Source organism: Pelmatolapia mariae, linkage group LG14 (genome assembly GCF_036321145.2).
Source record: "Pelmatolapia mariae isolate MD_Pm_ZW linkage group LG14, Pm_UMD_F_2, whole genome shotgun sequence".
Taxonomy (NCBI): Eukaryota; Metazoa; Chordata; class Actinopteri; order Cichliformes; family Cichlidae; genus Pelmatolapia; species Pelmatolapia mariae.
In genome coordinates, this window is record NC_086239.1 from 11,368,238 (window position 1) to 11,392,444 (window position 24,207).

The 24,207-nt window shown below is 40.6% G+C and overlaps 1 protein-coding gene across 4 annotated transcripts in view; it reads right to left on the bottom strand.

Annotated features, from left to right (window-relative positions):
- rap1gap2a (RAP1 GTPase activating protein 2a) overlaps positions 1-24,207 on the bottom strand; it is a 94,492-nt gene that overhangs the window by 18,758 nt on the left and 51,527 nt on the right. For 2 of the 4 annotated variants that reach the window (XM_063492784.1, XM_063492782.1), the window contains exons 1-2: positions 22,678-23,336; positions 4,873-4,957 (exon numbers count right to left, since the gene is read on the bottom strand). In XM_063492784.1, coding sequence (XP_063348854.1) covers positions 4,873-4,957; positions 22,678-22,805 — 213 coding nt within the window. In that variant the 5' untranslated portion in view covers positions 22,806-23,336. Of the gene's footprint in view, positions 1-4,872; positions 4,958-22,677; positions 23,339-24,207 lie in introns of those variants that run through there. The other 2 variants (XM_063492785.1, XM_063492788.1) reach the window with 2 other exon arrangements.

Here is a 24,207-nt window from a genome sequence, read left to right on the forward strand (position 1 = left end):
CCCAGACACTGACAGAAATGATGACAAAGCACAAAAAAAGTAAACGGGAACTGAACTTGCTCACATTCTTCTTCTGCTTTCTCTCATATATATATTATTATTATTCTCCAAATATCAGAACATTACATCTGCAGCATTTGCATGGCATTTCTATTTGAAAAGTCATTAATTAGATGCACAGCCTTTTTGGGTGAAGGGATGGACCGAAACTAAAAGCCCTGACCTCTCAGCTATCAGGTGTACATGAAATCCAACCGTTTGAACCCCCCCCCCCCCAAAAAAAAAAAAAACCCTCTCACCATTGCTCGGCTTTGTCACACTTGTGGCCCAATGGCACGCAGCTGAACTGACACGCATGTGTAAATGTAAAATTTTAGCTCTGTGGTTGCAAAATGTTGCACACGTGGGTGTAAAGCAGCTATTAAGAGGGCACAAAACTGTAGAAAGTTTAAGAGGGTGCAGAGGATGCCGCTACCTCAGTCATAACACTAAGCGCCTCTGCGGTTGTTTCTCCTGCAGTGACTTGAGGACGTGAAGTTTGACTCGATGTGACATACGCCTATTTCTGAAGTCACAATATAAACAAATATTAGCTGCAAGACGAGGTAACTGATTAACTTAGCAGCAATAACAGTAAAGTTTGAACACATGTCTGATAGCTTCAGTTAAAGTTCACTTGCTTTGATGTTGTATTTACATAGAAATGATAAGTTGGTATGAGTAGAAACTTACTAATCTACATTCATTCATTCATCATAAACTTGCGCGCCAAGTTGAAAAAACTCCCCATTACACATCAAACTGCTGGGACTTGCATGGTAACCAGTGCAGACTTACCTTGAGAAGGGCAGCCAAAACATTTGAGTCTTTATGTGTCCCTGCCTTCCTCTTATTCTTACCCTTCCTTCTACATTTTAGAAGAGCTCTTCCCTCTCCCACACATTTATAATGTCTGTTTTGCCTTCAAACATGGCCACTAAAGCTTAAACAGGAAAATCAAGTAAGGCAGCAAACTGAATTGTTTGTCAAAGCAAAACAGGTCATGCCCTTGTTTATGAGTCTGACACACACACACACGCTTAGCCTTACCCTAATCATCAAAAATGAATGCCTAACCCTAACCCATAGCCTAAACCTAACAATAACACAATTGTAAATCTGACACTAAAACCTTATTTTGAGCCTCAAAAATGCCTTAAAACTTGTATGGACAGGCATTTTGTCCTTATAAGACTGTTGGTCCTCACAAGTATAGTGACATGCCAATTTTCTGTCCTCTCAAAGATGCCTAAACAAGTACACACACACACACACACACACACACACACACACACACACACACTGTAAGTCATCCAAGGTATTGCCAAGTTTGGTGTTGCTCTCTTTGAAGACTGTTGACTATCAGCATCCATACACATTATTAACGTCACAGAAGGAAGTGCCTGAGTAAAGTATTGTACAAATACAAACATTAGATCATCTGTAAGGAAGAAATTCCAGGCACAAACTATACAGTCTCTGTTTTAACATACACTCCCTAAGCCAGTCTACTGCTGTACAATGGTGTGGATAAATTAGAGTTAAACCACCAAATACATAACTACTTAGTATGCTAACTTATAAATTGATCATGGGCCACTTTGTTAGGTACACCTGTTCAACTTCTTGTTCAGAGCATTCTCATTCCCGACGCGTAACATGCCGACGATTTGTCACGTCCCGAGGCGTCCCAGGGGAATGCGAAAGGTAACCTGCCGCGCCCCTATGATATGCGCCTGATTGTGGATGGAATCCAATAAAATGACGCTCCCGGCGGAAACACACGTTCCAGCAGTGTATTCCAGTCCTAACCCTAACCCTAACCTTTACCACAACCTTAATCGTGTTAGATAGTGTTTTGCAAAGCAATTCATGAGGAGAAAGTAAATAAATGTACATGTGTAGATTCAGTCCAAATGGTTCTCATGTTTCCTCCTGTTTCCGAATGCGTAACATAGGAATGTGTTGGGTGGCCGAAAGCGTAACTTACCGGCTATTTGTCACATAGCGTAATATGTTACGCTTTGGGAGTGAGAACGTGCTGTCTTGTTATAGCAAATATCTAATCGGCCAACGAGATGGCAGCAACCACATGCACTTAGGCATGTATTTGTGGTCAAAATGGCCTGCTTAAGTTCAAACTGAGCATCAGACGGAGAAAGAAATGTAATGGTTGTTGGTGCCAGACAGGCTGATCTGGGTATTTCAGAAAATGCTGATCTGCTGGGATTTTCCCACACAACCATCTCTGGGGTTTACAGAGAATGGTCTGAAAAAAGAGAAAATGCCAAGTGAGCGGTGGTTCTCTGGATGAAAATGCCTCGTTAACATCAGAGTTCAGAGCAGAATGGGTCAGACTGCTTTCAGCTGATAGGAAAGCAAGAAAAACTCAGATAACCACTTGTTCCTTGGCATACTCTGGTCTCCTTAGCTCCAGCATGGTTTAAACACAACAGCCTATCTGAGCATTGTTGCTGACCATGTCCATCCCTTTATGACCACAGTGTGCCAATATTTGATGGCTGCTCCTAGCAGGATAAGAGAACATGTCACAAAACTAAAACAAGGAGTTCACTGTTCTCAAACGGCCTAGACAGTCACCGAATCTCAATCCACCAGAGCACCTTTGGGATGTGGTTTAATGGGAGATTCACTTCATGGATGTGCAGCACGCCGTTGAATCTGTGCCATCACGGTTTAAGAAAGTTCAGAAGTCAAAAAGAGTGGCTGGTGTGCATATATGTCAGAATAATATTATATTTACAGATGATCAAGAAGGGGTTATTTGTTTATAACATTCAGCATTTTGGATCTGAATTTCAAAATACTCACATCACACACGTTATATAAGCTTGTGAGTGGCTTTTGACTGTAAAGCAGCAGAAATGGAAATACTCAACAAACCAGAAGTACCTCCGAACTGCACTTAAACGCATCACTTGAGCAAACACAGTTTTCCCGCCGCTGCTGCCTAAACACGTTTGCTCGTGAGCTGTCCTCTGACGCCTATAACCTTAAACGCTTTTCCTAACCACGTAAAGAGCTTCTTACGAGTGCACCTATCTAGCAATTAAAAAACAAAAATGGATAAATGCAGGATTAGCGCCGACACGGTGCTGACAAAATGGATTTTATAAACGTGCTTTGCGATCTGAGAAAGGAGACAAATGTTTCTACACAAAAGGCACGGATTTGCCGTAAACTGCAATTATAGAAATTATATGTTTCATACGTTCACTGCCAGTGTGACTTTGATGATGAGGATCTCGCCATTAGGCCACTCTAGCTCACAGCAAAATTGGAGGCTGCTGTTTGATAATTACAAGAAATCAGCCACACATCAAGAAGGTAATTGATGCCTTCTGTCTTGAGTTATATTTCTTCCATAATTTCTCTCATATATGATTCCTCTGAGAGCATAATTTCGGTTCAATCGTCCCTTTCTGACCGTGGACAAACTCCCATTCAGAGGACTCGGTAATGATGGCTTGCTTTGAGGTTGCTATCCTGACCAGGAGCCATCAGCTACTTCCTCACCATGCTAATCTCCCTCCATACAGAATGTATTCTTTCTTTTTGTCATGCTGAAGGAAAATGGAAGATCTTCCGCTTTAGTGTGAGAGTAGTGCAGAGAGAGTGCTGAATGTCTGACAACATCACACCTCACACCACATGAGTCAGTGTAACAGCACCTGAGGAAGATGATCATCTACAGCCAGATGGATTTTATTTGGTATTAAGATCTGTAGTTTAGCTACACTCTCATTTTTTTTCACTTTGGTTCACAGTTTGAAGACAATTCTTCCTGGTTAGGATGCATTCGGTCTGAGAATGGGTTAAATGGGGTCCCACTGTAGTAGACCATGATTCAATTTACATCACAATTCATTTTTAACAACAAAACTTTCTATCTGCAAAAGGAAGCTCAAAACAATGACAAGCATGGAAGAAAAGTGAGATCAGGTCCTCGAAAACCGCTTCGTGCTGTCATATACGGAAATTTCCAAGTGCCAGTCAAGGTAACAGGAGCCAAGGTAAAGTGCACACTCAAATGAATAGACATTTCCTTTTACTGGATGTCTTGTAGAACGCATCCTTCACTTTCCTGTAAAATTTCGAGACAAAATATAAAGCCAAGATTTAGCGGCACAGATGAGCATTCATTGTATCTCAGGCTCTTATTCCGCTTGCCTCCAGACGTAATCCCTTTTTTTTTAATGGCAAGCAGACATTGGAAAAAGAAGGATTACAGTACTCCACGCCTGGAGGAACCGTCACAGCAAAATAGGCAAAAGTGCGACTGAGTTTACACAATGACATCAGCATGTTTACGTTCTCTGAGAGCAATAATAGATATAACATATAATAATAGATATAAATAATGAACCTGATTTGAATCTTTAAAAAATAATAGGTTTTAATTTGTGGCATAGATAGCAGATGTTGTGAAAGCATAATAGCCTGTATTCGCCTGACATTTAGTCAGGACAACGATAGGAAAACTGCTATTTTCATTTGCAATAATTTGCAAGAGATAGCCAGAATCAGCTGAGCCATGAGCTGATGGGGACTCGCACTGAGATCAGCTGATTTGCCGGGATTGTAGCTTTGCTTGGCTTTGGCCTGCCCGAACTAACACTGTGCTTTATTTACGTGCACAAATATGTTCTCTTGAACTTTTGTGACACTGGTGTTTGTCACTGTCTCTGAATTGCATGCTTGTTAAAGGGCTTTCACACTGAGAACAATCACAGTCAGCTGATTTAACACATGTAGACAAATATCATATCCCACCATTAGCAAACATGCGTAGGTGTGTCTGGCTGCTCATACCTTCATGCTGGGTGGTGCAGTGCGGGGTGGTGATGGGGGACATTCTCCCAAAGGGACGTTGGAGATGTTCAGCAGCTCCTGTTTCCTGGAGAGAAGAAGAAAAAATGAAGAATAAATACTAAATCTTTTTTGTTTTTCTGGAACACATTTAAAGGTGTTTCTGCTGTTTAAACACCGTCCACCATGATATAATAGTAGTAATAAACAATTTTAAAGCTAAACTGTTTGAAATATGCAATATTTCAAAGTTCTCTGTCACACAAAACCTGAAAAAAAAGTCATCTGGGGCTGGAAGACTATGCGATGATTCATGTGTTTCTGTGTATCACACTTAAAAGCATGAGCACACATTAATGATCCCAGACGTTCAAGACTGAGCTGTCACTGATGGACAGCTGGAGGATTAGCAGCAGCTTCAGTCGTGACGGTTTGAGATGAACATCTCTCATGTTGAATTTAAGATCAAGATCGAGTTGGTGGTGTAGCGGTGAGCATAGCCGCTTTCCACACAGTTCGATTTCTACCTCTACTTCCTCTGGAGAGAGATTAGAGTCCAAAAAAGACAATGGAACACAATAAATGCATATGTCTAGCTTTTTTTTTAATGTGAAATGACTATGCCCCCTCCTTTTTGTTCGTTAGATGGAGCTATCGTAGCTCCTCCATCCTTTCATGCAGCAGTGTCAAGTGGTCATGTAATGCAGAAATAGTCCTACTCCTTTCTTTTCTGTAGTTAAATCAGCAGTGCACCTTGATGTTGGCAGATGACACACATTTTTTTATGAGGCTCACATTACAAAAAAAAAGAAAAGATGCAAAATCACAGCCACATCTCCATTAGCCATATTTTGGGACACACCCAGAGACAGCCCTACTTGTTCTTCAGGACACATGAAAAGCCCAATTCTTTCCACAGGCACGGTGATCACACAATGCAGCGCTGTGTTCACCCTGCGTATGTAGTATGTTAGCTTACAGTCGGCGGATGATGTGTGAATGTCAGTTGTAAGGAAATACAGACTGGAGGAGTTTATAAGGACTGAAAAAAAACCACCCATCATTTTCTTAGACATTGTTCATTGCCTCTCTTTGTTCTCTTTACCCTAGAGCAGGGAAGGACACCGTTGCCTTTTTTTCCCACTGACCTGTGAAAAGGAAAAGCTTGTCCAGACTAAGGTCTCTGTGTAAACCCCCGCTGTGTGTCTCTACAGCACAGTGGCACCTATCTTTCTGTCCCTTACATTTACACCTGTGCGCAGGGATGGAGGGAATTTGTGTCCGCAAGAAAAGCAAGGAAAGATGTGGAGCTGTTGTCCTTGCAGCCTGGGCTGTGTCTTTGAGGCAATAAAACTACGATTGCATCACATCAGATAGCTACCGCCCAGGAAGGGAGAGGACGCATTGGGACAGCAGAAAGAAGGAAGCAAAGAAATAAATTAGGAAGGTCATAGAGTATATGTGTGCGTGGGACAACGTGTGAATAGAAAGTTTGGATGAAAATGTGGTGTGTCATACTCTAGGAAGGCGCTATTAAAATCAGCCTCTATGAAAACAGAATAACACACAGTTGTTCAGCAGACTCCTTAGAGGAGAGCTCCACCCTATAAGCTAGACCTAATACCAGCAATAGGGGTGTGAAGGTCAGAGTTTGTGAATGAAAGTCTGGATAATACATTAAAATTACATCTCACCGCATAATAGCTTGCTTGTTATTTTTAGGAACATTGGCTTCCTGACAAATCATTAAAGTGAGGGTCAGACTGCGACCACAAAGTGCCCATCAAGGAGGTATCATTTAGTAATTTCCTCCAGTGGTAGATATGTATCGTGTTGTTATGACAACACCTCCTATCTGCACTCACTGCGAACGGGTGAACCTTGTCTTTGATCTCCCTTTCTGTTTAAGTTCATTAGAGCCAATTAAAGTTAATTAAATTAAGGTGGATTATGTATGTTAACACTAGTGGCTCAGAGAAGGAAATATGAGAAGGAATCGTGTGTGCATGGAGGCAGGGGGAGATAAGGCAGCACTGGACGCGTCAGTGATGACTTTATATTGTAAAGAGGTGAGTGAAGAAGACACACTCAGTGCATTGTGGGAAGTGCCAGGAGCCTATGCCTAGTGTAACTAAAGGAGGATTCATGGTCACTCGATCCAGCCCTAACAATATGCTCTATCAAAAAGGAAAGGTTTAAGCCTAATCTTAAAAGTAGAGAGGTTGTCTGTCTCCTTCAACTGGGAGCTGGTTCTTGATTAGTGCACTGCCCTCTACTGGTAATTTTTTGTGGCTCCTATAAAACTATATTTAGATATGTTAAAGAGTTTCGGAGATATGAGTTCACTTCTTGCCTGAGAAAGTGAATGTGTTAATAAAATGATAAGGCTAGGTATGAGAATTCCCCTTCCTAGCCTAATATGCCAGATGATACGTACAATTTAAAACTTACATTTGGAGTCTTTGAACTTGACTTGATTCAACAAATATAAAAGTTTAACATATGGTCCAAAAGACAGATATGAAGCCTGGTGAAAAGAATTGAGGTCATCATAGTCCCCGGTCAATGTGGCTTTTTATACAGTTCTGTGGGCTGCCACAGGCTCCAGTGGCACTGGAAGAAATTACAAAATGATAAAAACGGAGATATATAAGAAAAGGAAGCATTATGGGTGTCCTGGCACCAGTTATCAGCTGTCAAGTCTGCTCCGGAGCCTCTGACTTTATCATGAGGAAGACAGAATAAGATATAGCAGAGAAACTTTTATTTAACATGTAATCTTGTAATCTTTATCAAGCAATGGATGGAAATCTGAAAGAAGAATCTTTGAGATTTCTAGTTATTCCTTCAGAAACTAGGGCACTTTTTAAAGGGCCTGGTAGGTTTGGGAAATATTGCTGTGTATTCAACTTTGTGACTCAGATGCAAAGATAAAAACAAGATGAGAATTCTGGGAATAGGCACTTTTTTAATTAACAAGAACTGTGGTCAAAGAAAAACTAAATACCTGAATAATTGTCTGGTAAGAAAAAGAAAGAGTAAAAACTACAGTGTGGTTAAAAAAACAAAATGCTGGCCTGTTAGGTAGCTCACAAGGCTCTGCAAGCAGTGTTGCTGGTACTTAGAATGTGAATTTTCTTTGCATAGGTTTGCATGTGTGGCTGTGCTTCTTCCTCACACCGTCTAAAATACACATGTTCGATTAACTGGCGGTTCTAAATCGGCAGCGTGACAGTGTGTGGTCTCTTTGTGTTAGCCTTGTGAAAGACCGCTGACCTGCTTTGGTGTATCTCACCTTTCACCCTGAACCTGACCTGCTAGGACAGGTTCCTGCCTATCACTTGGATAAATGTTTAAGGAAAGGGGAACAACATTAACAAGTAAGCACTCAGGCTGTTATAGGTGAGATCACGGGGTCAAATTGCATTCATTCCTCTGGCTCTGAGCTAGCATGGATAATGTGCAGCATTCATTTCTGAGTGAGCAAATGGGCAGTGACTGCCACACTGTTAGATTCTTTTAATACTGCTGGGGAGGAACAGCTGTGTGGGTCTGTGAGGTCTGGGTACTCTTCCAAGAACTGGGTAGTCACATGTGAAATAGCCATTCATCTATCCACAACAATAAAGTGGTTATTTAAACTGCAAAACAAAAAAAAGGTGATTGTTGGATAAATTAGGTGCACTGTAACTTAACTCGGCCTTCTGTCACCTGGAGCTAAGATTAAGAGGTTGTAAACTCGCAAAGAAAAAATAGGACATGCCATGCTCTACATTTACATCAAAACTAGTACAAGCTGTACCGTTCTTGTACAGCAGTGCGTGCCTATAATCCTTCTTGGATTTAGCTGGTGCTAATTATGGCTAATTCAACAGTAATTACATCTACACAGTCATCATGTTTATCTAATGACGATGTCAGTAACGCGTGCATGTGTGTGTGTGTGTGTGCGTGTGTGTGTGTGACAGAGGCTGAATGAAAGGCCCATAAAAGAAAAAAGGCTTTAATACATCTCCGTTATTGATTAAACCCTCGAGATTAGATTTGGAAAGCGGGTCAACGGGAGAGCTATCCAGGACACAAAAGAGTGTTTGGGGAACAAAAAAAAAAAGAGGGGACAACATCTCTACATGACTGACTGATCCTAGTAAGGAGATAAGGAAATGAAAAGAGGAAATCAGGACGATGGAGAGAGCTGAGATGATAAAAATAAAGAACAGCGGACAGACACAGAAGGACCGGGAAGAGGGTGAAGTGCGGGTCTCTGGTATGGAGCCCTCTCCCAAGGGCTCATGAATCAGTACTGTTTCCAGTTGGTCCTAATATTTGTTAGGAAACCTGATAAAGAGCCTGATCTTCGTGCTGATTGGCCAATTACATGACTGATGGCTCCTGTAATGGGGCTAATACAACTGTAATTGGACACAAAAAAAGGAAGAAAGATGGTTGAGTATGTGGGGGGGGGGGGGGGGGGGGGGGGGGGGGCAGGGTACACAAGAATCCATCAACCCTAATGTATATTGGTGTAGGCTTGTAATAAGGAATAACACCACACAGCACAATCTGCTGCAATGTCACATATTAGACCTGGCAGCTCCAGCCCTGATCAGTACTTATGCTGGCTGATATTGACAGGTGGCATACAGACAACGTGATTCCTTTTGACTCATATACTCTGTAGTTAAGTAAGGAAGTCATGAATGGATCCTAAAGAAGCCATGATGGTATTTTATGAATGGGGCCTTGAATTTAGATTTCCAAACAAGCTAAGTGTAGCCTTGAAAAAGGGTGCCTGTATGGATGAAAACTCTTACGTTTGCCATCGTGTGTTTAATCTAGTTTCCCATATTAGCTGTCCCAAAAGTCTACTCCACATATAGATTTAAGAAACGGATGCACGGCTTAGTCAGCTGTTTGCCATGAAGACTACAGGCATCCCAGATATGCACGGATATGTGTAGAGGTCAGGAGAGAAGTAATTATGAGGCAACTGCAGCCCAAGTCACCGGCTGCTTCCTGCGGGAACATCATGCCTCGCCCTCTCTGTCTTACTGCGACATGAATAGATACAAATTTGGCAGCCGGCAGGAGATTAGACCGTCCAGCCAGACAACCTGAAACACTCTCATTATCAATAAGAGGGGGAGACAGATAGCGAGAGGGGGGTGAAAGGAGGGGGAGGAGGGAGCGGCATGTCTTGTATCCCAAAAAAAGAAACGCTGCTGCATTTCTAAATCAATAGATAAATTTGTTCAAAAATAATGGCTCCTTCATCTACAGAGTTGGTGCACTGGAGGGAGAAGAGGAAGTAAATAACCTTTTCATTTAGCCGTTCTGCTGATAGAGTACAAGAAAGTAAATGGATTCGGTGTTCGCGTGTGCCTCTATGTGCATGTGTGACACTCTCCAGACCCTGTTTTAAGAGCAAACACACACCTGAAGATGCACTCTGTCATTATCACCCTCACAACTTGTTTTTGTGACAGACTGGAACTCTCACCCAAGGGCACTAAAATATTCAAACACACAAGCTGGAAGCTCTCTGGCTCTAAAGGAAAGACAGTTTGCTGTAAAAGTAGAGACAGTTGCCTTTGCATTTCATAGACTAAACCATAGTGACAGTTTACATATACCAGCCAATTTATTGGGTACACCTTGCTAGTATAGGGTTGGATCTGTTTGGCCTTCAAAGGTGCCTTAACTCTTCATAGTGCTGGAAAGAGTCTTTTGAGATCCATCCTTTATGCAAATCTCCCAGTCAACCACATCCCAAAGGTGATCTATTGAACTGAGATCTGGTGGCTCTGCGGGTTATTTTAGTAAAGAGAACTTATTGTAATGTTCAAGAAACCAGTTTGACATGATTTCAGCTTTGTGACATTGTGCATTATACTGTTGGAAGCAGCCATCAGATGATGGGTACACTGTGGTTATAAAAAGATGTGGTCACTGTGGTCATCAACAATACCCAGATAGGCTGTGGAATTTAAACAATGTTCAGTTAGTACTAACAGGTCCAAAGTGTGTCAGGTAAATATCCCTCACACTGTCAGATCCACCACCAGCCTGAACCGGTCGTACAAAGAAGGATGGATCCATGCTTTCATGCTGTATATGCCAAATTCTGGCCCTACCATCTGAACATCCCAGCAGAAATTATGAGTCATTAGACCAAGCAATGTTTTATTATTATTCTCCAACTTTAATGTGTCTGTGTGAATTGTAGCCTTAGTTTTCTGTTCTTGGGTGACAGGAGTGGCACCGGGTGTGGCCTTCTGCTGCTGTAGGTTTGATATGTTGTACATTCAAAAAAGCTCTTCTGCGTACACTGGGTGTAACCATTATTTGAGTACACTCAACAGTCTAGTCATTGTCCTCTGACCTCTGATGTCAGCAAGACACTTTCATTGCTCACTGGATATTTTCTCCTTTTAGACCATTCTGTGTAAACGATAGAGATGGTTTATGTGGATAGGGCATAAATTGTGATTCATCAAACCAGGTAACCCTTTTCTAATCTGCTGTTCTCCAACTTTCTTGAGCTCTTAGTGTAATTGTAGCCTCAGTTTTCTGCTCTTAGGTGACAGGAATGGCACTGCCGTGGTCTTCTGCTGCTGTAGCTCATTCAAGGTTCAACAAAGTATGCTTAGATTAAGAAAAGATGCTCTTCTCCATAACTTGGTTGTAAAGAGTAGCTATTTGATTTACTGTTGCCTTTGTATCAGTTTGAAGCAGGCCATTTCTTTCTGAACATGTCTACATGCCTAAATGCACTGTGTTTCTGTCAAGTGATTTGCTGATTTGCATTAATGGGCAGTTGAACAGGTTTATCTAACAAAGTGGTTGGTAAGTATAATATACAACTTTTTTAAGCAAATATTTTATTGTAATTTTCACAAATTAAAGAACAGGGTATATATGAAGTGGATGATAGAGAAAAAATGTCAACCTTGAAGTGAAATTAACCTGTAATAGCTTTTAGCCATCTTCCATTTATACCACCTATGCATTCAGAGATACTCTTTCAAAGCTTTTATCAAGCTATGGTCTTCATTCTCCAAGACTCTCCTTGGGTTCTGCTCATCTTTCTCCTTTTTAACTTGACTCTTTGGTTCTCTCCTCTCCTAATTATTTCTGCATTTAACCCAAGCATCAGATTAAACACATGCCAGTGAAGGTCTTGCCCTCTCGAAGGCCGCTGACTCTCACCCTGGGAAATTATGATCGTCCTGTCAAGGAAAATGGTGTTTAATATGCCGCCATAAGTCTGCTACCCTGGAAAAAAACAAAACAAAACGTCTTCTGACTGACTGTAACTGTGCCATTTAATATGCTGGAGCCAGAGGTAGTGACGAGAACTCTGACTTCTAAGATAAAAGATGTGCAATAAACCAGTGTGTCAGACACACAAGCACGCTTTGTTGCTCGACACTGAATTAACCATCTTAACACCAAAAGAAAACACTACAAGCCAGTAAAAAGGTTACATATTGTAGCTTTAGCCTCTGAAATGTCAGTGTTGTTCTCTGGCTCACTGCACCAGTGCTGCCAGGAAACCGTTAGACATTTATGTGTATTTACCTCCCAGCAGCAGAGTGACACTGATAAAGGCCACGGGCTGAAACATGTTTGTTTCTTTTTCTTCGGCCGTGCTTCGTGCAGTTAATTACACTTTGTTTGGATATCCCAGCAATGCTCATAGTCACCGGTCTGTGAGGTGATGACGTATTTTGTGAGTTCATTAGCCTGCGGCCATTCGATCCAGCAAACACCTGAATATCAGCACAATTCCAGTAAGAATATGTAATGCAAACTCCCTCGCTGAATGAAATGTCATTCCACATGGGTTCAGAGAAGGTGTCGTGTCAGTGCTCTTTGTAATTGCTTTTATTTTTTCAGCACTTGCACATCCCCTGGTGTTATCTAATGATGTATCCCTAGAAAGATTCACCTGTCTGTCTTTTATTCTTTTTAACTTTTGTCATTTTTAATCACACTTCTGTCACATACATGTATCAGTGCATTCATCTGAGGCACAGAAAGTGCATTAATGAGACTTCTTTCTTTTTATTATTCAGATGATCTGCATGAGGTTTGTTATCAAAACTTTTGATTTAAGGAAGCAAGAGTTTTTTTAAATTAATATTATGATTATTTGTTCTCTTGCACAGCACTGCATTGCAGTGAAAAACACAGTTACCTGGCATCAATCGCTATCAATGTCATATCAATCGAAATGCCTCAAATCCTGCCTTATCCTATTCATTTTGTGATGTGTGTGTGTGTGTGTGGGGGGGGGGGGGGGCACTTCCTCTTTATCATTGCCCGATCTCACCCAGTGTCACTGACTTGAGTCAAAAAACAAAAAAAAAACTGAGTTAAGCATCTGTCGGATGACACTGAATTTGTCTCTTCTCCGCTAGCTCCACCATGTCGGAGTACTTGATAACCACACCAGAGCAGAAAGGTCCTGGAGAAAAATGGAAAGATATGAAGACAGAGAAGCAGAGACGCAGAATGAATGAATACCAGACAGATCGCTGAAAGAGAGAAGGCCAAAGAGCGAGGTATGGAGAGCGAGAATAAATGAATCTGCAGACTAAAAATAGCTCTCTCAATCCCCTGTGCAGAGCTGGGTAAATAGGGCTGTCTTGCGTGGGTCCCTGGGTACTTGTTAGAGACAATACCATCTCATCCATTACACTCAAAGACAAGGTTGTCTGTCATACACACACAGTATATGTTCACACAATTTGTTCAAGCAATATGAAGCATATTGCTTTTTTCATTCACCAAAAAAAATCTCACACTAATGTATAATACTGGCAAAGTTTAGGTATACCTCCTCAATTAGAGCTAATTAGTCTTTGTGTAGTGTCATTTGTTGAGCACAATCCAACATGGTCCTAAACATTATTTTTAACAAAAATCAGCTTGTTGAATGCAACTCCTTCCAAAAAACAGAAAGGCACTCAGCTGGTATTCACAAAAAGAGTGAAACGCTGTGTAAAAAGAGGATTAATTGTGGATAGCGAAGAAAAACACTGCGAGAAGGACGAATGGAAACACGAGTGAGTCAGTGAATAAAAGCGGAAATGTTAAACAGCGGGAGGAGGAGAGTTTGACAGCGAGCAGAGGGAAGGAGCTACGGCAGAAGGAAAAACTTTGTAAGGTTGTCAAGAAAAGCAGCATGAGAGACTGTAGTTTTAAACAGTAACTGCACTTAATCTCTTAATGAGGATTTCTTTCTGTTAGCACAAATGTTTAAAATCTCCCATTGGCTACGCTGAACACCTATAAGAAGTCTCAGATTTCCTTTTCTGCAAAGTCATAATAAAAAAAAAGAAAACAAAGAAATCTCACTGAACATTTTAAATGCATGATATCATTCGAACAACTTTAGCTAGGAAAATAAGGTTTCTCATTACAGGAGCAAAACTGAACATTTAAACAAACTGCATGGCCATTTGTTTTCATTTACTTTTACAAAACCCTATGAGCCGAACTGCAAGAAATTAATTTCATGGTTCCAGTAGGTCTCACTGGAAGAAGAACCTTACATTAGTTTACAATATAAAGGACCTTGAGGTGACTGTGGTTATTTGGGGCTATATAAATGAAATGGAATTAAATTGAAAAATTGAATTGAGCTAAACACCTGGAGCTAGAAACCTGGAGCAAATGAATATTTGAAAGCCAAACTAAATTTGCAGAACATATACTTTAAACCTGTGTAACAAGAGTCTTTTGTGTATGTGCACAGAATCAAATGAAGTAATGTTAGGTTGAAAAAGACAGAAAATGTAAGGTCAGATTATTAGCCCTAATTTCCTTGTTCTTCAGTGCACTAAAAGAGCAAATGTTTCCATTGATTCTAAGGGGCTTTTACTTTTGCTTCAAGTCTATTTTCATAGAACATGAATTCATCAAGTTGCAGAAAAAAGACGGTTAATACTGAGAGTTAGCTTGACTAGTTAGCTACCCTCACCATCTGTTACACGTGTTAGGACCCTACTGGACCACATTTTGGCTTTAGAACTGTGCTACGTTTTCATGACACAGATTCAACAAGCTGCTGGAAACATTCCTCACAGAGTTGGATCCACACTGATATGACAGCATCAGGCAGTTATTGCAGATTTTATGGTTGCAAATACATGATATAAATCTCAAGTTCCTACACAACCAATGGTGCTCCACTGGATTAAGATCTGGCGACTGTGTAGGCATTCACAACATTCAGGCACCTGAATGTTGTGAATGCCAAATTCTGACCTTACTGTCCAAATCTTGCAGCATAAATTGGCAATTATCAGACCAGGTAACATTTTTCATATTTGCTTTCGTCCAACTTTGTTGAGCCCCTACAGTAACTGTAACCTCAATTTCCTGTTCTTAGCAGACAGGAGTGCCATCCACTGTGGTCTTCTGTTGCTGTAGCTCATCTGCTTCGAGGTTCAGCATGTTATTATGCAGAGATTCAGAAAAGATGCTCTTTTGCATACCTTAGTTGTTGTAATGAGTGGTTATCTCAGTTACTGTTTCCCCCATGAGTATGGAGCAGACCATTCTCCTCTGAACACGTCTATATACTTAAATACACTGAGTTGCTGCCCTGTGATTGGCTGATCAGGTATGGGTTTATCTAGAAAAACAGTCAGGGAGTGTAAGGGCTAATAGTAGCTGCCATGTAGAAATTTCAGTGAGCAAAATTGGTAACTGTCTAAATGGGCTACCTGCTTTTGTGTATCCTTCTCTGAAAATATTGTTTTTTCAAAAACTACATTTTTTGTTTTTTTAGGGGGAGTAATCCTACTTTATTATTGTATACTTTATAAGTGTTGCACAAAAAGAGGAAGCTTGCCAGGTGGAGCAACAGGAAATACAGGAGTTTTGGAAACATTTAATGTGACCTTTAGGCATAAAAAAATCCTTCTGCCTTATCTGGTTTTTGAGATGTCTTGTGTTTTGTGCAGGGGTAGCTCTAATTTTCTTCTTCTGGCTTACTGCTTTGCAAACTGGGTTGTCACTGGGAAACCAGGAAGGTTTTTCATGATGTTTGTAATCTGTTACCAACTGATAGCATGATCTATTTTGCTCTATCACAAATACTTCAACCACCACATGACCCTGCAGGACACAGCTAGACTTGATGAGACAATACAGGATGCTTGTTAAACAGCAACATAGCCATTTTAAAGTGTATCATGCTCTTCAAAGAGACACAGCTCTTAAGTTATTTTTTGCTGTCCATATCAACGACCCTCAAACAGAAGGATCCCGGCCACTCAGCAGTGTTTGATGAGATTTTCTCTTAAGGGACAACAAGTGTTGAGATACTTCAAATCAAATTAAACCTTCTGAGTCCAAAGGGAAATACAAGGGTTTAATACACCGAAACAAGTCGTACATCTGGGATAATCACAGAAAACTGCAAGACCATAACAAATTATTAAAAACAGTGGCGATGGCAACAGAAGCAACGGCAATAAAACCATTTTAAAACACAAATCTGGCACATGTGAAACCTCCTAGACTTAGAGGTCAGGAGGTAAATGTATATGAAAATGTTTAAAACGCTCGTGCTCATCCTGAAAATGACACCCCGACCCCCTCCCAGCTTCTCTCGAGAATGAATCTGAAGGAAAGGCTTTCATGGTTAATTTATGGACCTACTTGTTCTAAGTGTCCTTGACTGCCCCTACCTACTGCCTTTTATTATGCTAAAAAACAGTCTGGTCTTGGCTGTCCGTGTAAAGAAGTACACGTCAAACCGTTGAAGGATAAAGGAATGAAGGGTTGCTGTTTGAGAAACCTTGGTAATCTTAAAACAATTCCTTCCAACACCAAGGCCTAAGTATAGTGACTGTTTCAGCTGCTTCGCAGAAGACAACTGAGTGGGATCAGTACTCGTGTCCTTACTTTCTGCAAGATTGGACAGAATGTAGAACTTGTTGCGCCATGACACAAAATCCTCCTCCACAGGCCGGCAATCTTATTCCACCCAGTCCTTGTGGGCTGACTAATAACCGACTCATCAGCACATTTTGTTGTGTGTCTGTCCTCATCATTCCTGTGACAGTTGTTATTATAAATAATATATGTAAGGTGAGAAAGACCTTGTGAGGATCTGTAAAGAGACTGGATTTTTGAGGGAGAGTGTTTCCAGCTACTCTGATATGCTGGCTGAATCAACAGTTTGAACTAGAAGGAACAAGAATGTCTGAGATGCAGATGAAGGTTTATGGGGAATGATAAGACTAGAGTAATGATTGACTAGGCTTTTATTGTTGAATTTCTCTCAGTTGTTTAAGACCCTGTGCAGATTAGATGGTTATCTATACCTGTTGTTTAAGGAGCTTACCAGCCTGACATTTTGACATGAGAATGATCCAACTGGGGCTGAATTGTCATTTTTAATAATTGTGTTGGAATCAATGTGCATGTATTACCCTTTTCGTAGACAAAGGAGTAGCCTGACATTTTGAGAAATATGCGTATTTGCTTTCTTGTTTAAAATCAGATGAAAATATTAATAGTACAATATAACTTTGTGCAGAAGACTAAACAGGAAACTGGAGCTTTTTCGCATAACTTTCCAAGGGAGGTGAAAACAAACAGACATCAAAATCTACCAAAAACAACATTAATTCTCACTTATTAAAAAACTGTATATTACTAATATGTATATAAAATCAAAGGCAACCCTCAAGCTTCTCTGGATTTTAAGGCTAAAATACAAAGCAAATTCAAAAGTGTTAAATGTTTTGGTGTTAGTAGACTTCATGCAAAAGTAGAGTTAATTTTACTCAAAGTAGAGTCAGATTATTTTAATGTAACTCTGAGGTGTAAAATACTATTAGTTAAAATCAAGTGTTAAAAATTAAGTGTTTCTATATCAACTCTGGAGGTGTTACGATGGAAATGTTAACTCTTGACCGCCTAAAGGGGCTATGACACTGATAGTGTAAATTCACAGGCTCCGCCCCCAGCATCACAGGTTCCAACGAAAGCTGAAGCAAAGCCATTTCAGAGCATGTTGCTCTCCAGAGTTGTTTGCCACGCTTGGTAAGTCATTTTTTTCTGAGATTGTTTTAGTCATTATTATTAGCTTTTTACTTCTGTGGCTCTTTTGAGTTGAGACAAAGCTGTGTGAAAGGCATTAGCCTCGTTGCTCGGTGGTAACATAACAATCTGTTTTAGCTCGCTGGAATTTATTGTTTGCGGGCAAATGCTATAGCCTTAAAAAAAAGCTTGCATATGAATATTCAGTCCCATTTTTTGCTAACTCAAATACACCTAAAACAATTTTTAGACTGTGAACTGTTGGCATAAAATTATGGCGCTACTTGAAGCCTGAAAACTATCTGTAGCAAACGGCAGCAGCAGATGTGCTGACTGGGTTCTAGGCTAACATTTAGATCCCTTCAGAGTTTTGAGCATATGATTTAGGTAAAAATTAAAAAGACAGGTTTTAAATTTATTTCGGCATTAACTGTTGTCTGTGTTCTTCAGTTGTTTAAGAGAGCACCATTTTAACAAACGTGTTCTGGGTAGAATATTGGGTTTAAATATGGGCAATGGATTCGTATCTAGGATTGTATTTTGGGAAAATACTTTACACAAGTTAGGCTCAAAATTATTCTTTTTTTTACAGTGTTGCAATTGTTTACCAGATTATTTGTGCAATTAATTACTGCACAACTAATTTAATTTTTGAATTTCCACCTGCTTGCGGAGGTGGAATATGGGGGAGTGCAGAAGTATGTTAAAGTTAACTATCGCATGTCCGCCATTACCTGTCCGAAACCGGAAGTGACGTCATTTTTGCGGAAAATTTAGTTTTTTACCTTCAAAGCCTATGTTGGTGTTTTTAAAAGTCATGTCTCACTTTATGCTTTCTGTATCGTTTCTGGGATGCTTAGAAGTCAAATTACACTGTTGAAAATAGTTTATTTTGATGCACATGCTGTTTTTTTGCAAATTTGCATTATAATATTTATTTTCATTTTTCCTGTAGTATATTAAAATTAGTGTATCTCAAACATAAAACTATGAAGACACTCAAAATAAATTTCTCGTGGTTGGAAACTATTTTGTGCAGCTTTTTTGTATTTACAGTTTTGAGGGATAAGCCTCTTAAATTTCTCTAACTAGAAATATATGTAAAAAACAAAACAAAAACGATTTTCAATTTTTTTGTAGTTTATTGCACTTTATTTTTGCAATTTATGTAGTTTCTATGGACTTAATGCATACATATTATTAAAATTTGGGCTATAACGGTTGTATTGATGTATAGCAACTTGAAATGCTCCCACAAATGGCACTACAGCATGTAAAATGTAAAGATAAGCTCTGGCGGACTTGGTTCTATGGTAGGTCTTAAAGGGTTAAATAGCCTGTGGCAAATATATTAGTGTTGTCTTCTCACTATACATACTCTGAACTTTATGCAAGAGAAAATAAAGTATAAAAAAATGATATTTTTCGCAAAGGAACTCTGTCTTGTGGTTTTGCGACATGGTGCTGCTTTACGTGCACCCGGATTTGCGACATGCTTTACGGTAACTCAAAACAAAGACTGCACCCTCTCCACTCGCTGTTTACAGACTGCATACTTTCCAGATGACCACAGGTCAGGTGGTATATTGTGATATATATCGTTATCGTGATATAAAAGAATTCATATCGTGATAAATATTTATTCCATATCGCCCAGCACTAGTTGGTGTACTACAATATGTTAAAATCAATGATACGTGTACACTTTATGAACAACACATTACACATTACTCCTATAGGAACTGCTTGACCATGCAAATTCATACATGAAGCTCCTGGTGCACAGTTTTTGTGCTGATGTTAATGCCAGAGAAAGTTCGGTGCTCTGCAGTTAGTCAATCAGCAGAGCGTTGCAGACTTTTAGGCACTCGGTGAACCTGCTGTGTAACTTTACATGTTCTGGCATTTCATGACAGAGTTGCTGTTGTTCCCAGACTTTAACTTTGTAATAATACTTAGAGTAACCGTATGTAAGCATGTTTAAGCATATTTCTGGAAACTGTGATGAGTCAGGCTAACCTTGTAAATTGAAATATGCAAGAGAACTTTTAACATCCTTGAAAGATTTGAATAGCAGATGCAAAATAAAGTTTTCCTTTGACCTTTAGAAAACCCCAAGAGAAAAACATTTGCATGAAAGACATACTTGTAGTTATAGACAGTAGTAATTATTGATTATCAGTGAATAAGTTATATACAGTGAACCTCTGCATGCATTTTTCATCATCAGAAAAAGCATTTGGAGTAAACATATTGACATATAGACAGGCACAGTGTATATATTTTCAATTGTGTTATTTAAAGCTTTTGATCTTAGAGGGGGCAACACAGTTTGAACAGGAAGCCGCATACTGTGATTATGGATTAGGCCTAAATAAGCACTCTAGCATCACGCATGATGCTGTTGCTCATACTAACACACACACACAGACACATACGAACAGACTGGAGCACTGGGGAAATTTCACCAGAACTGCACATCAGTTTGTATTATAAGTGTTTTCAATAGCTTGAATGATGCATATGAGGGTTCACATACAATGGGACGGACAGTGCGTACACAAACATGTACACACAAAAACAAAGCAGGTGTGCAGCTAGAGATAAATGAGCTGTAAAGGACATTAATGTATCGCCAGTAAAATAAATATTCAGATACAAGCAGCAGAACTCATGCTGTTCAGCTTAATGGGGACCAAGTACAGAGAATGACTCTATGAGAGCAGAAATAAAGAAATGCTTTGGAGACAGGCATAGAGCACAAGCTCTTTTCATATGTGTTGTATTAATGAAAATTAGAAAACTGGATCAAATATATATATGTACTTTTAATTCTTTGCTGAAGAGTGAAGCAGTGTAAGTGTAAAAAAACCCCAATACGTTACTCTTTTCCAGTAGCCTAAGCAATCTCACCTATTATTATGTAGTTAGAAAAGTTCAGCTCTAATAACAGTAATCAGTCACCTTTTTTATATTTTCACTTTTCCTTGTATTAATAGTTAGAACATCCCTGCTTTAAGGCCACTGAAATTACAATGGCTCAAGTACAGCTGAGAGAAATAGTAGTATGAGAAGTCTGAATGGATGCAATCATGCACGTAATAACCAACACTTGGAATAAGACACCTTAAAAATTGTTGGCAATTGTGCCTAGATCATTATGTGACACAGTCACTGTAATGGAAGTACTAGCAATGGGACTGTGTTGTGGCTTGCGGCTATTTCCACTGTCCAGATATGGTTTTACTGTTTTCATTTGGCTAAAGGCAAAAAAAAAAACCCAACACAGAATCAAAATCATAAATCATTTTGGAAGCACATAAGAAATGTGCAAAAACAAATTAAAAAAAAGTGTATTTGTTTGCATGCCTGCGAATATCTGTGTAACAGTGCAGGCAATCATTACTCCAGGCATGGCTGGACTGATCAATGAAAGATCCCTTGGGGCAAAAAAAATAACTGTTGGAGTCATTGTGTATAGGAACCCCACCACTTATCATATCATTATTAGATAATAGTCTAGATAACGTTACAATTTCTGTGTCCAGGAGGTCTGAGGCCAGATTTGCATTTTTGCTAATCCAGTCTTGCTGCTCAGAGTTAATTTTATACTTAATGTTAAACTAAATTACAGTGAGTGAGAGAGAGAGGGCGAGAGAGGTCACATAAACTTTTGAAGCATTTGCAGAGTTTCAGTCTATTTTAATACAGCCTATTTTGGGCCAGACCATTACAACAAAATAGCAAAGTGCATCTTGTGCTGCATATCTGATCTTTACACACACACACAGACTCTCACAAACACACACACACCTTGCACCAAGACAATATTGAACAGGCAAACTCCAATTTCCAGCCATCTCCTCAGATTCCAGTTAAACGGCTGCTGATGTTAGCTCCCCTCTGCCAGGGTGGGGGCGATCTCGACCCAGACAACCTCAAACACTTTTTGTTAGCAGGTGGAACATTCTCAGGGGTCTTATTGACTGCACTCAACCGAGCTAGTGTTAACAGTAAGATGATCAGTCTTCAACACAGCATGTGGGGAAACCCCCTACACACACATGGGGATGCTTTTGGATGGGCAGTTTTTTAAGGAAGCAGGGTTTCAAAAGCCTTTCTTAAAGGAAAGCATGAAGCTGTGGTGCAGCTTACCTACTGAACTCAGCCTGTCAGCCTAAAAATGTGTGCCTATGCTGCCCCCATGCTAAAGCAATGAGACAGATATATTACAGACATCAACAAGTGCCCACTAATGCTTGTGTGTGTACAGCAGTAACTCTTAAGGTCTGGATATAGAAAGACTCCTACTTCGAGTCTTTCTATATCCAGACCTCAACCTCTGTTTGTCCACGTTCCTCTCCCTTTGCAGGGAAGCTTTTATTCTCAGAGCCCCTCTTGAAAAGCACTCCGAGCACACCTCCGTTCACCTAAACTCCTCACAACCTTTCTCTCTCCTTCCCGTCATTCAAACTGACCCAGATACAAGCGTGAGCACAGTCAACAAGACGCTAAAAACACACTCACACACAAGGACACACTTGACAAAATGGACCTATAATAAAACTGCACTCAACCATACAGAGCTCAAAGTGCCCTGTGGCTCTGGAATAACAAAGACATTACAGACTTAATAAAGTTTTCCCACACAAACCCAGCTTGACTGCACTGCGGACTGCCCGCCTGTCCACAGCGTTACCTACCCAGCACGCCGCCCTTGCTTAATGTACAAACTTCACCCACCCTTCGCTTTCCTCTCTCTCCCGCTCCTTCTCCTTGACTTTGCGAGACTTGTGCAGGAGTCCGATGAGGATCACGGCGGCCCGGATGCCAGCTTTTTTGTTGTGGAGCCGTCCTCCGCTCTGAGACATGCCGGACGTTTCTGCTGGTGCCAGCAGGGGTTCGGGTGATAGCTGGTCCAAGGTCAGGCTGCCTTCAGGCTTCCTGGGGTGCAGGACCTGCTTGGTGGTGGCTTTGCGGGGATCCAGTTTGATCAATGGATGCGACAGCCTCTTCTGTATGATGTCCGGCTTGCGGACAGAAGGTGAGTCTCCAAAATGAGAACCTGTTTGAATTCTGGCCTCTGTCTCTGCAGTGAGACCTTCTGCTGGGAGTCTGGACCAGTAATCCCGAAGTTAAAGAATCTGGCAGCCTGTCAAGTCTGATGAAACCTCAGCTGTTCTTCTTCAGCAAATGTTTTTTTGTAATCCCAAAGGTCCAGAGTGGCACTGCCGGACTCCAGCTCAAGGTGAACTCCTATCTGCATTCCCTGCTCCTGCAGTGAATCTGTACATCACAGCTCCATAGCACACTGTGGTCGCTGGTGATAGGATGAAGAGTTGCAGGCTCACAGACACGCTCACTGTAGCACCGCATCTCCCCGTCTGCCTACCTCTACCTTCCCACCTCTCCCTTCTTTCTCTAACGTGCTCTTCTTCTTCTCCTTCTCTGTCTGCTGCTCCTCTGCTCCCTCCTTCCTGTCATCCAAGCCCCACCTTCTACAATCTGATAGGCTGGGGAACACAAGGTACCGCCTCCTCTCCTCCTTTTCCTCCTCCTCCTCCACTGTATTCCTCTCTCTATCGCTCCCTGTCCTTGTTTCTACCTTGTTAATAATTTTATATCAATCTTCCTGACCTTGTCCTATTTTGTGCTTGATTTTATGATTTCCTTTCTAGACACAGGGATGTACTCCCACAGCCACCCACCGACCCCTAAGTACACACTCAGTCACTAACTCTTTGTCTCAGTGTGAAATCTCAATTCAAACAGCCTTATCATCCTATTGCCTGCTGTGCTGTTGCCAAGGGCATCCAAATTGAAACGTAGTCTCAAGAAAATGAAGGGAGATTCATTGAGACCTCATGAAAGAAAAAAAATGCAATTGTAAGAAATCCTACATGCTTTTTTTCCCTTGCACTCATGTGGAAATACATAACACATATTTTTCACACTGCATTTCTTGTTCTTTGCCTCCAGTTAAGCTTTTCCGCTATCTATTTTCTCCAATACACCTCTCGGAGAACTAACAAACTGCATGCTCGCCTGCCATCCTTCCAGTGAACACTTACTCCGCTGTTCTCCCCGGCTTTAGCCAGAGCCAGTTCCCTCTCAGTTGTCTCACTTCAGTAAACACCACCAAATCAGTCATCTTCCCAGAATATATCGATCCAAAATGTTCCCTTTCCATCTTTGGCCACCTGTTCTTCTTCCTCTATGAACTAACCAGCTGACTGACTGCGAGTGAGTGAATGTTTGAGTAGCTGCATCACT